The sequence below is a fragment of the Salvelinus alpinus genome, chromosome 17, assembly GCF_045679555.1.
Source record: "Salvelinus alpinus chromosome 17, SLU_Salpinus.1, whole genome shotgun sequence".
NCBI classification, from domain to species: domain Eukaryota; kingdom Metazoa; phylum Chordata; class Actinopteri; order Salmoniformes; family Salmonidae; genus Salvelinus; species Salvelinus alpinus.
In genome coordinates, this window is record NC_092102.1 from 8,479,395 (window position 1) to 8,495,220 (window position 15,826).

Below are 15,826 nucleotides of genomic sequence, written 5' to 3' on the forward strand. Positions count from 1 at the left end.
AAAACCTCAGTTTATTCCCCGTGTCTGCATTAATGTAGTTTTGTTTCCCCTGTCCAGACGCTGTTCTTGTTTTGTTATATGTCCGTTTATCCATTAAATCTTCACTCCCAGTACGTGTTTCTTGTCTCCCAGCGTCTGTTCTTACACACTCTCTCTGTTTTCTTCAATTGAATTACATGTAGCCTAATATTTAAACATGTATCTAAAGTGTGTAGAGAAGAACAGTTGAAATGCACTAATTTGAAATATGTAGTTAGGCTATAAGGTATTATTGTAAGCCAATGCTCATCTATAAGGCATTTACTCAGTGATTTTCTTCTTTGTCTAAAAATGTGTTTATTCATTCACATCTAGGAATTAAAACATTTAAACGTCCGTAATAAACCATTCATAAGGCATTTATAAATTGTGTGTTCAGCACATGAATAAACCAGTCTTTTTGCAGTCCCTAATCTAAAGTGAGTGCTATTTATACTTTATGAATAGTTTATAAAGGTTTTGAGTGACCAGTGTAATTTCAACAACAAAAAGATGAGCATGCCATTGGTAGACATTCCTGCTGTACCTGGCAAAAGAACAAGCACAGAACACAGGATGTTTAAGGAAATATATACACGTGTGAATAACTAGCTTACAAATGTGGGAGAAGTGATTAATAAATGGTTAGCAAACGGTTTAGAAGTACCTTATAAGTGGTTTATTATGGAAAGTGTTACTCTAGGATGTTGCAGATTCTTGCTATTCTGGTTAATGGTGTGTATTCTTTCCCAGAAATCCAGCATGTTTCTTGTTATATTTTTATGCGTTCTTTTTCACATTGTAGTCTATTACGTTTATGGAGAAACTGAAAGGTACTGGATGTTATTTTGAAAGTGATACTGTAAGTTTTCTCAGTTATGTATTGATAGGTTGTCACGATCGTCTTCTGGTGAATGAATGGACCAAGGCGCAGCGTGATATGAATACATCTTCTTTTTTAATGACGAAGATGAACACGAAACGAAACACTTATACAAACTATACAAAAACAACAAACGACCGTGAAGCTACAAACGAAAGTGCACACACAAGCTACTAACGTTCAACATAGACAATTACCCACAAACGCATAATGCCTATGGCATAAGTGAGTGTGTTTTTCTGCCTGCCTTTCCATCTTTGTGTGTGTCTGTGTAGTACTTGTCAGAACTGGTACAGACAGCAGGCATCCAGGGCAGTGAACCAAACTATCAGCAGAGTCATTCGCCTCCGAGAGAACTATGGGGCCATCTTCCTGTGTGATCACAGGTCAGTGCTGTATGTTGGTAATTTTAGGTCATCATTACTCAGAGGTGGCACCACAGGTCCCAAAGTGGTGGACCTGTGATGCCAGGTCCCAAAGTGGTGAGGTGGGGCCCACAGCCTAACAATCTCTGCTAGGGTGAGTAAAATGATCAGAGTGAGGTGTTTTCTCATTTGTGTCTGGAAGTAGCTAGTAAGCGAGACAACGTTAGCCAGTTAGCTTGGGTGCTTGACTGCAGTTGTGAGGTCAGAATGCTTGGTTCAACCCAACTCCATGGTCTGAGTGTCCAGTGTGCAACAGACAGTCTGACAACACTCTGGATTTACGAAAGCCCAGAGTGCACTCTGAGAACACTCTGGCACTCCAGAGTGAATTTAAGAACACACCCATAAATCACCAATACATTTCTTGGAAGTACAAAGAATATTTCTATCAGGGTGTGTTTGTAAATTCACTCTGGCAGTTCGTAAATTCACTAATGGCACTGATCGAATCTTCTACCTGACCTAACTTTAAACATGTAGTCTATTTTCGGTTTCAACATTGCTGTAGCCTACAGAAACTCATCTTGGTTGTCAAAAGTTAAAGGTTTCACACGCGGGTATAAATTACTACTAAAGGACAATAGGACACACAAGTGAGTATAAATGTATCAACAGTTGAGTCATCTACTTTATTCAATTACAGCCTGATGCGCTTGCATAGGTGAATTCAATTTCAATTGCGCTTTCAATTGTGCTGCTTTCGTGTGTCCGGTCACAGCACACAGCTAAGGGAAAGTGTACAGACATGCCACAGACCTAGCTAGGCTACTAAAATGTCTGGCATCGGTTTTTAAAACTTGACAATTAAATAACCAAAAAACTAAACCTGCAACAAAACACCATGCAAAGAAGAAACATGTAGGCCTATTACAGCAAAAAAAAAAAAAAATGTATTTAACTAGGCATGTCAGTTAAGAACAAATTCTTATTTTACAATGATGGCCTAGTTCTTAATAGGGGGCGTCATTTTCACTTTGGGAAAAAATTGTGCCCAAATGAAACGGCTTCGTACTCTGTTCTAGATCATATGATATGCATATTATTATTACTATTGGATAGAAAACACTCTGAAGTTTCTAAAACTGTTTGAATTATATCTGTGAGTAAAACAGAACTCATTTGGCAGGCAAACTTCCAAACAGGAAGTGAAAATTCTGAAATGGGTCTCTGTGAAAGGCTTCGCCTATTCAATTGCCTTGTATTTATGGATATGTATGCACTTCATACGCCTTCCACTAGATGTCAACAGGCAGTAGAACGTTGAATGAGGTGTCTAGCCTGATGTGGGACCGAATGAGAGCTTTTGGAGTGACAGGTCAGCCATATTGGCAGTATTTTGCTGCGCACCTGGGTGCACCATATCGTTGTCTGCAATGCCTTAGGTAGACACGAAGAAATGCTCCGTCTGGGACGTTATTGGATACATATGAGAAAAACATCCCAAAGATGGATTCTCAACTGAGTTTGACCAGTTTATTCGACTTTTATTATCACTTTTTGAATTTTTCGTTCCATGCGTCAAACTTTCATGGACACGTGAGCTACACCATGCTAGCCAAAGTTGCTAATTCGACAGAAGAAATGGACATTCTAAAACAAAACAACGATTTATTGTGGAACAAGGATTCCTGGCACTGCATTCTGATGAAAGTTCATCAAAGGTAAGAGAATATTTATGATGTTATTTCGTATTTTTGTTGAATATGTTGACTCCAACATGGCGGAGAATGGCTGAGCGCTGTCTCAGATTATTGTATGCTGTGCTTTTTACGAAAGTTATTTTTTTAAATCTAACACAGCGGTTGCATTAAGAACCAGTGTATCTTTAATTATATGTTATGTTATATATGTTATATTATTTTTCTGTTAGATTACGTGACTCTCTAAAAGTTCTCCGGACAATTTGGAGCATTTTGGCGCCATGTTCACAATGTAAAACCAGGATTGGTAGCTATAAATATGCACATTTTCGAACAAAACATAAATGTATTGTATAACATGATGTTATAAGACTGTCATCTGATGAAGTTGTTCAAAGGTTAGTGATTATTTTTATCTCTATTTGTGGGTTTTGTGAAAGCTATCTTTGCTGTGAAAAAATCTGTCTGTGTTTTTTTGGATATGGTGGTGAGCTAACATAAATATATGTTGTGTTTTCGCTGTAAAACATTTTAAAAATCGGACATGTTGGCTGGATTCACAAGATGTTTATCTTTCATTTGCTGTATTGGACTTGTGATTTCATGATATTTATATGCTATTATTTACTTGTGGCGCTATGCTAGGCTATGCTAGTCAGAGTTTCTGATGAGGAGGATCCCGGATCCGGGAGGGTGGGTCGGTAGAGGTTAAATTAAGAACAAATTCTTATTTTACAATGATGGCCTATGAACAGTGTTCAGGGGCAGAATGACAGATTTTTTTACCTTGTCAGGTCAGCGATTTGATCTTGAAACCTTTCGGCTACTGGCCCAACGCTCTAACCACAAGGCCAACCCACTGAGTAGTAGCCTAGGCTGGCTACTCAACTACAATACATTTTGAGTGCACCTGACAGCAATGCTACATTAATTATTTATTTAGCAAGCTAAAAACACAGAGCCTAGCGTTAGCTAGCTAGCTAATGTAAACTCACTCACTTTTGTACATCGCCTTGATCTGTACAATTGACCTTATTTTTGCACCCAAAAAACGTAATACTTCCAGATCAACTGTAATATCAATACCAATGTAAAGCACAATTTCTCCCCTTTCCAACTAAATTAATGACGAGACCTTCATGATGCCCATCTCTGCATAATTCAACAAGGCAATGAGCTCCGTCGGGTCTTTTTAAAAATGGCGGGTGGGGAGTGAAGGCTACGAAGTGATCTTGAAAGGGGGAAATATGTTGTGTGAAGAAAACAGTTTTTTTCACCCGATTTGTCCAACTAATCAACTTTAAAATGTAAATAAAACGTAAAGAGTTTATGTAATGTCTCATCACGTACCTGTTTGAAGGTTTGTGTTGAATTTGAAGAGGGGTTTAGGGCTGCGCTAACGTTAGCCTCACAAGTGAACTGCAGCTGTTCCGGCTTTTTAGTGTCATGATGGCTCACAGTAAAAAATGCAATTTGCACCCTAGTCATGAAACATTAGTTTAATATTAGCAATAATTATATTAATTTAGACAAAAATAATGAAATTTTCTTACAAGTGTATATGGTTAAGCATGATTTTAATCTGCGAGAGAAGGGCTACCCCTGGTGGAAAGAGGCTGTACGGCACAAAATGAGTTGCAAATGCGCGCTGTACGTTACGTAGTGACACGTCACGATGTAACGAACAGCATCAGAGGGGTTCGTTTTTTCATCTTTTCTCCAATACTGTTAGCCCATTACCATGTCAATCAACGCTGAATCAAAACGTAGTTCACACCCCGGATTTTGATGCCAACACAGTCACTACAGTCCCATTCGTTTTCATTGCAGCCTCGTTTGAATGCCGCGGTTACGCACATTTGTACGGAATGGGGTGAGTTTACGTTACCTACTAGGAGGATGTCATGTCATTGGAGGAGTAGGTGAGTGACTTTTCCCCCTCATAGCGTTTTTCGGTGGCTACAGCTAGAGATGCAGGTGTTATTTGATTAACTAGCAAGAAATGTAAATCGCTAGTTGTTAATCTTGTTGATGTGCATAGGCAACTGCGGGAGAGAGAGCCTACCTTTTCATGGTTGTTTAATCAATAGGACTGTGAAGTTCCCAGATATAAGATGACTCCTGTGGTGTTTACACATTTGTAGAAATCCATTCAGGTGTCTTCTTTGGCTTTTGGTGAATGCGTTCTAACGATCTAATGTTGCGCTGTTGCTACTGCCTGTAAACACACAGTCCAGTTCAAAGTGAATGATGACAGGCCCTTGTGGCAAAACGTTTATTTTCATATAGGCCAACTGTAACTCTTATTTGGCTATGGCGCACCAATCTTTTTTTTTGTTGCTTATATTACATAGTACTGAACTATAAAAATACAAGTTCCAACAATCTTTCCATTCTCCCAAAGTATGCACTTGTTCACTTCCCTTCAAACTCCATCTAAGCCATGCCAACACCAGTTTTATATTTGTGGGGAATAGGGTGCATGTGCATGAGGAAGAAAGATGAAAGTTATTGTTACGCAAACATGACCTATGTGGTCTCTTGAGTTGATCAAGCCACATGATTTCGTTTCTCTCACTGACAACACCATGTGATATGTTCCAGACTATCAAACAGGCGTCAGGATGTTTTTGAGAACTGAGCATGAGAAATGAGTCATCATCCCTATGTATACACTCGAAAGACCGTGAACAAACCAGTTGCTAGCTGACTAGAGAGGGAAATGTATCTGGTGAGTTATTACTCTACTCAAATATACCGGCCTCTTCAGTGCCTATGGGAATGTATATTATACCGTAGCCAATAACTCTTTAAGCTGAATAGCCTCATATGAAATATTAATTTGATTGTGTTGGACAGCCATACTATGAGACGTAACCTAGCCTACATAAAAGTTATGATTGATTCTACATTATAACACTGTTCTTTCTTCCAATAGCGGATCAATTGTTTTCTGCCGCTCCTGGTATTCACGCTCTGTGGCGGCAACGAGCCAGAGCCAGGCGCACTTACACCGACCTACATCTGGAGAGATGACGTGACAGGAGTTTCCTTTACATGCGACCAATGTCCTCCCGGAACACACTTGCGGAAGCGTTGCACGAAGGACAGCAAGACAGAATGCGGACCTTGCCCAAAGTCCCACTACACAGAAATCTGGAACTACATCGAGCGGTGTCAATACTGCAATATTTTTTGCACGGGGGATCAGTTTGTAAGCGTGGAGTGCACCCAATTTCACAACCGAAAGTGCGAGTGCAAGGACGGGTTTTACATGAGACATGGGTCATGTTCAAGGCACAGCAGGTGTCTCCCCGGCGAAGGGGTGCTCTCTAATGGTAAGTGATAATATAATGTTAGGCTTTCATAATAAAGATGCATTTTCCACTGCTATGTTTCCAGTTGGCTCTGCACACCACCAGGGTTTTCCTTTATTATGGTTTGCGGATTAAATACACCATGTAGGCTATACGATCAACAATCTTATTTTCCAGGAACAGCATACACTGATGTGACATGTGAACCTTGCCGAGGGGGCTCCTTCTCTGCAGATTCCTCCAGCAGGAAAACGTGTCAGAAGTTCACTGTGTGTGCTCCAGATCGCACCACTATACCTGGCGACGACAGGCATGATGTTTACTGCTCCGCCTGTAAGAGTGGTTCGATAACACATGAAGGTGAGAGATTGATGTTAATTTGAACAGTATAATCCACAATAAATGTTGGAACATTTGAAGATTTTGTCCATGCAGTTGTTTAGTCTTTTGTATACACATTAAAAAGCATGTATTGAATGACTAGTTTGATAGTTGTATGTTGTTGTCACCTTCTTACTTACTAAAACTGACTCTGAAAAGCCTTTTTGTTTATCACAAATGGTGGACTCACTTATTGGAATACAGTCAATTTATATGGTCTTGGTTGCTCTCTTTTCTCTCTCTCTCTCACTCCTTCACTCACACTATCTCTATCACTCTCTCTCAACCACTCAGATGAAGCTATCTGTGATAGAGAGTTGATGGAATTCCTGGGACTGCAGATCTTACCACCAAGAAAGCACAAAAGATTGATGACTGTGCTCAGGAGGAGTGCGGGGAAAAACTTCTCAAAAAATTCAACTGTCCTAGACCTTCTCACAACTATTAAGAACAAACCTAGCAACAACAAACATTTTGCTATTCGAATGCATGATATCCTGGATACAGACGGGCTGCTCCATTTAAGACGTAAAGTCGTCACATGGTTTCCTCATACGACTTTATAGGACTAATATATTGTAAAATGTATTTTTTATTTAAGCCTATATGTGTGTATACTGTATATATATATATATATTTTTTTTTTTACAGGTATATTTTTTTCAGTTCCCGTTGATGTGAGGTCTGTCTTTTTCAGAAATGTGTTAAAGATTAAAAACGACCTATTGTGAAACTGTCCTTTAAAATAAATAAACACTCAAAACATCATACACGTGTGTCAAGTGCGTTGAGCTCTGTAGGTGTTGGTGAACTCTGTAGGTGTCGGTGTTGGCGTTCCATCAAAGGTCATGCTGCACTTCAAATGGCATTGCATGTCACTGGTACTTTCTAAAATAATCCTCCAGTCCTAAGCTACCTACTCCGACGAAGACCCATCATCACCTCATAAAAACATACAGACCTGGAGGGCCTCATTTGTAAAACCATCGTAAGCAGAGATTTGACCATAAATTGTGCCTACAATGAAATCCACAGCAACAATGTGATTTATGAATCTTGAACTTGATGTAAAAAAAAAAATGGAATTTACATAGATTTTGCATGAAATTGTGTGATTTTTAGATGAACAATTAAACTTTATTTGATATAAAAACAGCATTTTATAAAGGAGGCCCCATGTACTCTCCATCTATGACCTGGTCACCTGGCATTGAAATAAACATTTAACAAACAACAGTAGTTTTATCAGCATGTTGTGCGGCAGGTAGCCTAGTGGTTAGAGTGTTGGGCCAGTAACCGAAAGGTTGCTAGATCGAATCCCTGACCTGACAAGGTAAAAATCTGTCGTTCTGCCCCTGAACAAGTCAGTTAACCCACTGGTCCTAGGCTGTCAATGTAAATAAGAATTTGTTCTTAACTGACTTGCCTAGTTAAATAAAAAATGGTCTCCATGCATTACATTAGCCACTGCTACTAAACATCAACACTAGCCTATAAGCAGTAGGTCAAATGCACTGGCACCTCCAACACAAAGTTCTTAGACATTTCAAACCACATATCCATGAAATCTGCTGTTAAATGGCATCTGGTAGACACTGCTAATGCTCAGAATCAGCAGTAGGACAAATCAACTGCAGCCTACAACTCAAATTCTCAAACATTTCAATCCACTTATGTGGCTGTCAAAGTCCAGAGTTAGTCCTTTCCTATCCCAGTGGCATGCACTGACTTGTCTAGGAACTATTGGTATTTACATATAACTATGTTGAAACTGACTCACCCTGCAAAAGGTGGTCACCCTGGTTCCTCTGGGCAAGTATGGTGTTTTTTAACCCCTAGAGTCTATATATTTAATTAGCTTGATAAATACATCCCCATCAAAATATGTCTGTTTAAATTTGATAACACAGCCACAAAGACAAAATTGGCAAAAACATTTCACTTTTGGGTCTTAATTTAAGGTTACGGTTAGGCATAAGGTTAGCAGTATGGTTGGGGTTAATGTTAGGGTTAGGTTTATAATAACAAAATAAATTGTAGAAATGGGCAGGGTTTAGCCATAATTATGACTTTGTGGCTGTGTTAACTAGTGACGCCCGAGCTACAGCGGTGGACAGCCTGAAAATCGGTCTTCTCACAAAAATGTCTGTAGCGTCCAAACGGATATGATCCCACCATCGAAAGCAGCGACTCTCACGAACACGTACAGTACCAGTCAAAAGTTTGGACACACCTACTCATTCAAGGGTTTTTCTTTATTTTTTTAAACTATTTTCTACATTGTTGAATAATAGTGAAGACATCAAAACGATGAAATAACACATGTGGAATCATGTAGTAACCAAACAAGTGTTAAACAAATCAAAATATATTTTATGTTTGATATTCTTCAAAGTAGCCACCCTTTGCCTTGATGACAGCTTTGCACACTCTTGGCATTCTCACAAACAGCTTTATGAGGTAGTCATCTAGAATGCATTTCAAATAACAGGTGTGCCTTGTTAAAAGTTAATTTGTAGGTTAATTAGGGAAGACACAGCACTCATCCCTACTATAGTAGGTTAATTAGGGAAGACACAGCACTCATCCCTACTATAGTAGGTTCCTTAGGGAAGACACAGCACTCATCCCTACTATAGTAGGTTCATTAGGGAAAACACAGCACTCATCCCTACTATAGTAGGTTCATTAGGGAAGACACAGCACTCATCCCTACTATAGTAGGTTCATTAGGGAAGACACAGCACTCATCCCTACTATAGTAGGTTCATTAGGTAAGGGGGATTCGGAGGAATATTTAGACACCAGGCTACTTGCAATATAGCCTATCAAGTTGTTACATAGGTTAGGCAATATCCATCTACTTGACATTTGTACAATTATTTTACTAAGTCTTTAAGTATAACAATAAAGGTGAATTAGGGGACTGTCTGTGCATTTTCATTGTTTTATCAATGTTAATTCGCTTCTAATGTCAGATTACATTACATATAGCCAATGCACTGAAGACTGGCAGTCTTTCTCTCTCCTCATCTTTCGCTGTTTTCTTCAATTGAATTACTTGTAGCCTAATATTTAAACTCTTATCTAAAGTGGGCGGGGGGGGGGGAACAGTTGAAATGCACTAATTTGACATATGTAGTTAGGCTATTATAAGGTATTATGTATACGGCCCAGTACATCACTGGGGCCAAGCTTCCTGCAATCCAGGACCTATATAATAGGCGGTATCAGAGGAAAGCCCATAAAATTGTCAGAGACTCCAGTCACCCAAGTCATAGACTGTTATCTCTGCTACCGCACAGGGCAAGTGGTACCGGAGCGCCAAGTCTAAGATCAAAAGACTCCTGAACAGCTTTTACCCCGAAGCCATAAGACTGCTGACAATTAATCAAATGGCCACCGGACTATTACATTGACCCCCCCCCCCTCCATTTGTTTTGTACACTGCTGCTACTCGCTGTTTATTATCTATGCATAGTCACAAATATTTTCTTAACTCTTCTTGAACTGCACTGTTGGTTAACAGCTTGTAAGTAAGCATTTCATGTTAAGGTTTACCCTTGTTGTATTCGGCGCATGTGACAAATAAAGTTTGATTTGATTTGATGTAACGCTGTCATACGGTATTGCCTCCATCATGTGGGTAGTGTGTATTGTGTGTAACCTTAGATAGCTCAACAAGCATTTGTTTGCTTCATGCATGACAAAACCTCAGTTTATTCCCCGTGTCTGCATTAATGTAGTTTTGTTTCCCCTGTCCAGACGCTGTTCTTGTTTTGTTATATGTCCGTTTATCCATTAAATCTTCACTCCCAGTACGTGTTTCTTGTCTCCCAGCGTCTGTTCTTACACACTCTCTCTGTTTTCTTCAATTGAATTACATGTAGCCTAATATTTAAACATGTATCTAAAGTGTGTAGAGAAGAACAGTTGAAATGCACTAATTTGAAATATGTAGTTAGGCTATAAGGTATTATTGTAAGCCAATGCTCATCTATAAGGCATTTACTCAGTGATTTTCTTCTTTGTCTAAAAATGTGTTTATTCATTCACATCTAGGAAGTAAAATATTTAAACGTCCGTAATAAACCATTCATAAGGCATTTATAAATTGTGTGTTCAGCACATGAATAAACCAGTCTTTTTGCAGTCCCTAATCTAAAGTGAGTGCTATTTATACTTTATGAATACTTTATAAAGGTTTTGAGTGACCAGTGTAATTTCAACAACCAAAAAAGATGAGCATGCAATTGGTAGACATTCCTGCTGTACCTGGCAAAAGAACAAGCACAGAACACAGGATGTTTAAGGAAATATATACACATCTGTGAATAACTAGCTTACAAATGTGGGAGAAGTGATTAATAAATGGTTAGCAAACGGTTTAGAAGTACCTTATAAGTGGTTTATTATGGAAAGTGTTACTCTAGGATGTTGCAGATTCTTGCTATTCTGGTTAATGGTGTGTATTCTTTCCCAGAAATCCAGCATGTTTCTTGGCATATTACGGTGCGTTCTTTTTCACTTTCTAGTCTATTACGTTTATGGAGAAACTTGAAGGTACTGGATGTTATTTTGAAAGTGATACTGTAAGTTTACTCAGTTATGTATTGACAGGTGTACTGTAGTTTGGGCTTGGATGGAAATGGAATGGAGAAAATGTTTATGGAGAAACTGGAAGGTAATGACAGTTATTTTGAAAGTGATACTGAAAGGTAATTCAGGGTTGGATTGATAGGATCAACACTGTGGCTAGGGATGAGACGGAATGGAATTTGGATCACTTGAAGTCGACCCTGCTAATTACATACACATCACCAGGCTCCATGCTTTGTCTGCCCACACAAAACCTATTAATTTACTTACTTTGTTACGTCACTGACAGCAGCCACAGCAGCCACATGCACGCATGTGTGGTTATGAAACCAGGTAGGCCTATCATTAAACAAGATAATCTTGATAATGCACATTATCCTCACAATACACAAAAGTCTTAACCCACACAGTGACACAAACAGCTACGCTCTTTCAATGGACTATTTCAGAAGCACAGATTTTATTCAAATACACCCGAGAGTCCTCACGACATGAACAATCTCTTGATATGCAACATTTTCTCTCAAGAGGGTGTCTAGACATGCAAGAGTGATTCACCCACTCACTGAAGGTCATGTATATAACAATATACATACTTGTCAATAACCAACAATAAATTATTCTCAAATCTAATATTTGTTGCCTTCTCTTTAGTTTGCCCCTTGTTCATCAGTAGTAAAATATACATTTGTTTTACTAAGTAGGAAGAACATTATTTTTGACAAAATCTGGAAACCCCCAGTTACTATTGAAAACTAGGCCCGGGACGAAACTAGTATCGCAATATTTTTTACATGGAATAAATGAAAACACAGAGCAGACCATACCATTTGGTCTTTAAAAAATTCTAAGAGCACAGATCTTCATTATTTTCATAAATGAATCTGGGGATATGCTCATTGGCAATTAGCCTATTCTTCATCACCTCTTTAATTTAAGATGTTAAGATGGCGCCGAAAAGCATGGCTGACGTTTCACATGCCCGTAACCAACTATGCTATTTTTAATTTTGTTTTGCGTTGTTTGTAACTTGTTTTTTAACTTATTTTGTACATAATGTTGCTGCTACCGTCTCTTATGACCGAAAATAAGTTCTCCAAATCAGACCTGGGATTACTCATCACGAACTGGAAGAAGCTTGTTCCTGTAACGAGTTCGACAAGAAAGATATACTGCTCTCCCGGGAACAGGCCCAGATTCCTGTCATTGCGTGAAGAAAAGACGGAGGAAAAGAGGACGCAGATCGGTCTGCCTTTTGAAAATCCGTAGGCGAATGAGTAAACTCCCACTGCCATAAATTCTACTTCCTAACATGCAATCATTGGAAAATAAAATTGATGACCTACGATTACGATTACCCTACCAACGGTACATTAAGAACTGTAATATCTTATGTTTCACCGAGTCGTGGCTGAACGACGACACGGATACTATATAGCTGGAGGGATTTTCAATGCATCGGCAAAACAGAGAAATACCGTCTGGTAAGACGAGGGGTGAGGGTGTGTCTTTTTGTCAATAACAGTTGTTGCGCAATGCATAATATTAAAAGAAGTCTCATGGTATTGCTCACCTGAGGTAGAGTACCTTATGATAAGCTGTAGACCATACTATCTACCAAGAGAGTTCTCATCTGTATTATTCGTAGCCGTCTATATACCACCACAGGCCAATGCTGGCACTAAGACCACACTCAAGCAACTCTATAAGGCCATATGCAAACAAGAAAATGCTCACCCAGAAGCGGCGCTCCTAGTGGCAGGGGACTTTAATGCAGGCAATCTTAAATCAGTTATACCAAATTTTTACCAGCATGTCACATGTGCAACCAGAGGGAAAAAAACTCTCGACCACCTTTACTCCACACACAGAGATGCATACAAAGCTCTACCCCGCCCTCCATTTGGCAAATCTGACAATAATTCTATCCTCCTGATTCCTGCTCACAAGCAAAAACGAAAGCAGGAGGTATTAGTGACTCGCTCAATACGGACGTGGTCAGATGACACGGACGCTACGCTACAGGACTGTTTTGCTAGCACAGACTGGAATATGTTCCGGGATTCATCAAATTGCATTGAGGAGTATACCACCTCAGTCATTGGCTTCATCAATAAGTGCATCGACAATATCGTCCCCACAGTGACAGTACGTACATATTCCAACCAGAAACCATGGATTACAGGCAACATCCGCATCGAGCTAAAGGCTAGAGCTGCCGCTTTCAAGGAGCGGGACATTAATCCGGACGTTCACAAGAAATCCCGCTACGCCGTCAGACGAACCATCAAACAAGCAAAGCTTCAATACAGGATTAAGATTGAATCCTACTACACCGGCTCTGACGCTCATCGGATGTGGCAGGGCTTGAAAACTTTTACGGACTACAAAGAGAAACCCAGACACGAGCTGCCCAGTGACGCAAGCCTACCATGATGAGCTAAATGCCTTTTTTTGCTCGCTTCGAGGCAAGCAACAGTGAATCATGCAAGAAAGCACCAGCTGTTCTGGTTGACTGTGTGATAACGCTCTCGGTAGCCGATGTGAGCAAGACCTTTAACAGGTCGACATTCACAAAGCCGAGGGGCCAGATGGATTACCAGGACGTGTACTCAAAGCATGCGCAGACCAACTGGCAAGTGTCTTCACTGACATTTTCAACCTCTCCCTGACTGAGTCTGTAATACCTACTGTACATGTTTCAAGCAGACCACCATAGTCCCTGTGCCCAAGGAAGCGAAGGTAACTTGCCTAAATGATTACCGCCCCGTAGCACTCACGTCGGTAGCCATGAAGTGCTTTGAAAGGCTGGTCATGGCTCACATCAAAATCATCCTCCCAGATATCCTAGACCCACTCCAATTTGCATACCGCCCCAACAGATCCACAGATGACGCAATCTTAATCGCACTCCACACTGCCCTTTTCCACCTGGACAAAAGGAACACCTATGTGAGAATGCTATTCATTGACTACAGCTCAGAGTTCAACACCATAGTGCCCACGAAGCTCATCACTAAGCTAAGGACCCTGGGACTAAACACCTCCCTCTGCAACTGCACCCTGGACTTCCTGACAGGCCGCCCCCAGGTGGTAAGGGTAGGCAAAATTACACCTGCCACGCTGATCCTCAACACTGGGGCCTCTCAGGGATGTGTACTTAGTCCCATACTGTACAATCTGTTCAACCACGACTGCGTGGCCAAACACGACTCCAACACCATCATTAAGTTGGCTGACGACACAACGATGAGACAGCCTATATGGAGGAGGTCAGAGAACTGGCAGTGTGGTGCCAGGACAACAACCTCTCCCTCAATGTGAGCAAGACAAAGGAGCTGATTGTGGACTACAGGAAAAGGTGGGCCGAACAGGCCCCCATTAACATCAACGGGGCTGTAGTGGAGCGGGTCGAGAGTTTCAAGTTCCTTGGTGTCCACATCACCAATGATCTATCATTGTCCAAACACACCAAGACAGTCGTGAAGAGGGCACAACAAACCTTTTCCCCCTCAGGAGACTGAAAAGATTTGGCATGGGTCCCCAGATCCTCAAAAGTTCTACAGCTGCACCATTGAGAGCATCGTGACCGGTTGCTTCACCGCGTGGTATGGCAACTGCTCGGCATCTGACCGTAAGGCGCTACAGAGGGTAGTGCATACGGCCCAGTACATCACTGGGGCCAAACTTCCTGCAATCCAGGACCTATATAATAGGCGGTGTCAGAGGAAAGCCCATAAAATTGTCAGAGACTCCAGTCACCCAGGTCATAGACTGTTATCTCTGCTACCGCACAGGGCAAGTGGTACTGGAGCGCCAAGTCTAGGACCAAAAGGCTCCTTAACAGCTTTTACTCCCAAGCCATAAGACTGCTGACAATTAATCAAATAGCCACCGGTCTATTACATTGACCCCCCCCTCCATTTGTTTTGTACAATGCTGCTACTTGCTGTTTATTATCTATGCATAGTCACTTCACCCCTACCTACATATACAAATTACCTCTAACCTGTACCCCCGCGCACTGATTCGGTACCGGTACCCCCTGTACTTTTTAACAAGTTCTACCCCCAAGCCATAAGACTCCTGAACAGCTAATCGAATGGCTACCCAGACTATTTGCATTGCCCCCCCTGCCTATTTTACGCTGCTGCTTCTCTCTGTTTATTATCTATGCATAGTCACTTTAACTCTACATGTACATATTACCTCAATTACCTCAACTAATCAGTGCCCCCGCACATTGACTCTGTACCTGTACCCCTGTATACATCTTCTGTATACATCCTCGCTATTGATATTTTATTGCTGCTCATTAATTATTTGTTACTTTAATTTTAAATGTTTTATTTTGTACTTATCTATTTTTTACTTCACACTTATTTTTCTTAAAACTGCATTGTTGGTTAAGGGCTTGTAAGTAAGCATTTCACTGTAAGGTCTATACCTTTTGTATTCGGCGCATGTGACAAATACAATTTGATTTGATTCTACGGAGATTGTGACAGCCGGTTAAATGGCATCCCTTGAGAAGGGTATATGTCAGGAGAAGTGTGTTTTTAT

The 15,826-nt window shown here is 40.4% G+C and overlaps 1 protein-coding gene across 1 annotated transcript; it reads left to right on the forward strand.

Annotated features, from left to right (window-relative positions):
- The first annotated feature begins 5,556 nt into the window (after positions 1–5,556).
- Positions 5,557–7,432, forward strand: LOC139542060 (tumor necrosis factor receptor superfamily member 6B-like). The gene is made up of 4 exons (XM_071347057.1): positions 5,557–5,697; positions 5,905–6,304; positions 6,461–6,643; positions 6,959–7,432. The coding sequence occupies exons 1-4, from the start codon at positions 5,689–5,691 to the stop codon at positions 7,228–7,230; spliced, it is 864 nt and encodes a 287-aa protein (XP_071203158.1). The 5' UTR covers positions 5,557–5,688; the 3' UTR covers positions 7,231–7,432.
- Positions 7,433–15,826: the final 8,394 nt, after the last annotated feature.

Excerpts from the sequence above, each read along its gene's own strand:
- LOC139542060 (XM_071347057.1), top strand. Across the intron at positions 6,305-6,460 it reads CGAAGGGGTGCTCTCTAATG|GAACAGCATACACTGATGTG; the intron begins GTAAGTGATAAT and ends CTTATTTTCCAG. Across the intron at positions 6,644-6,958 it reads TGGTTCGATAACACATGAAG|ATGAAGCTATCTGTGATAGA; the intron begins GTGAGAGATTGA and ends TCAACCACTCAG.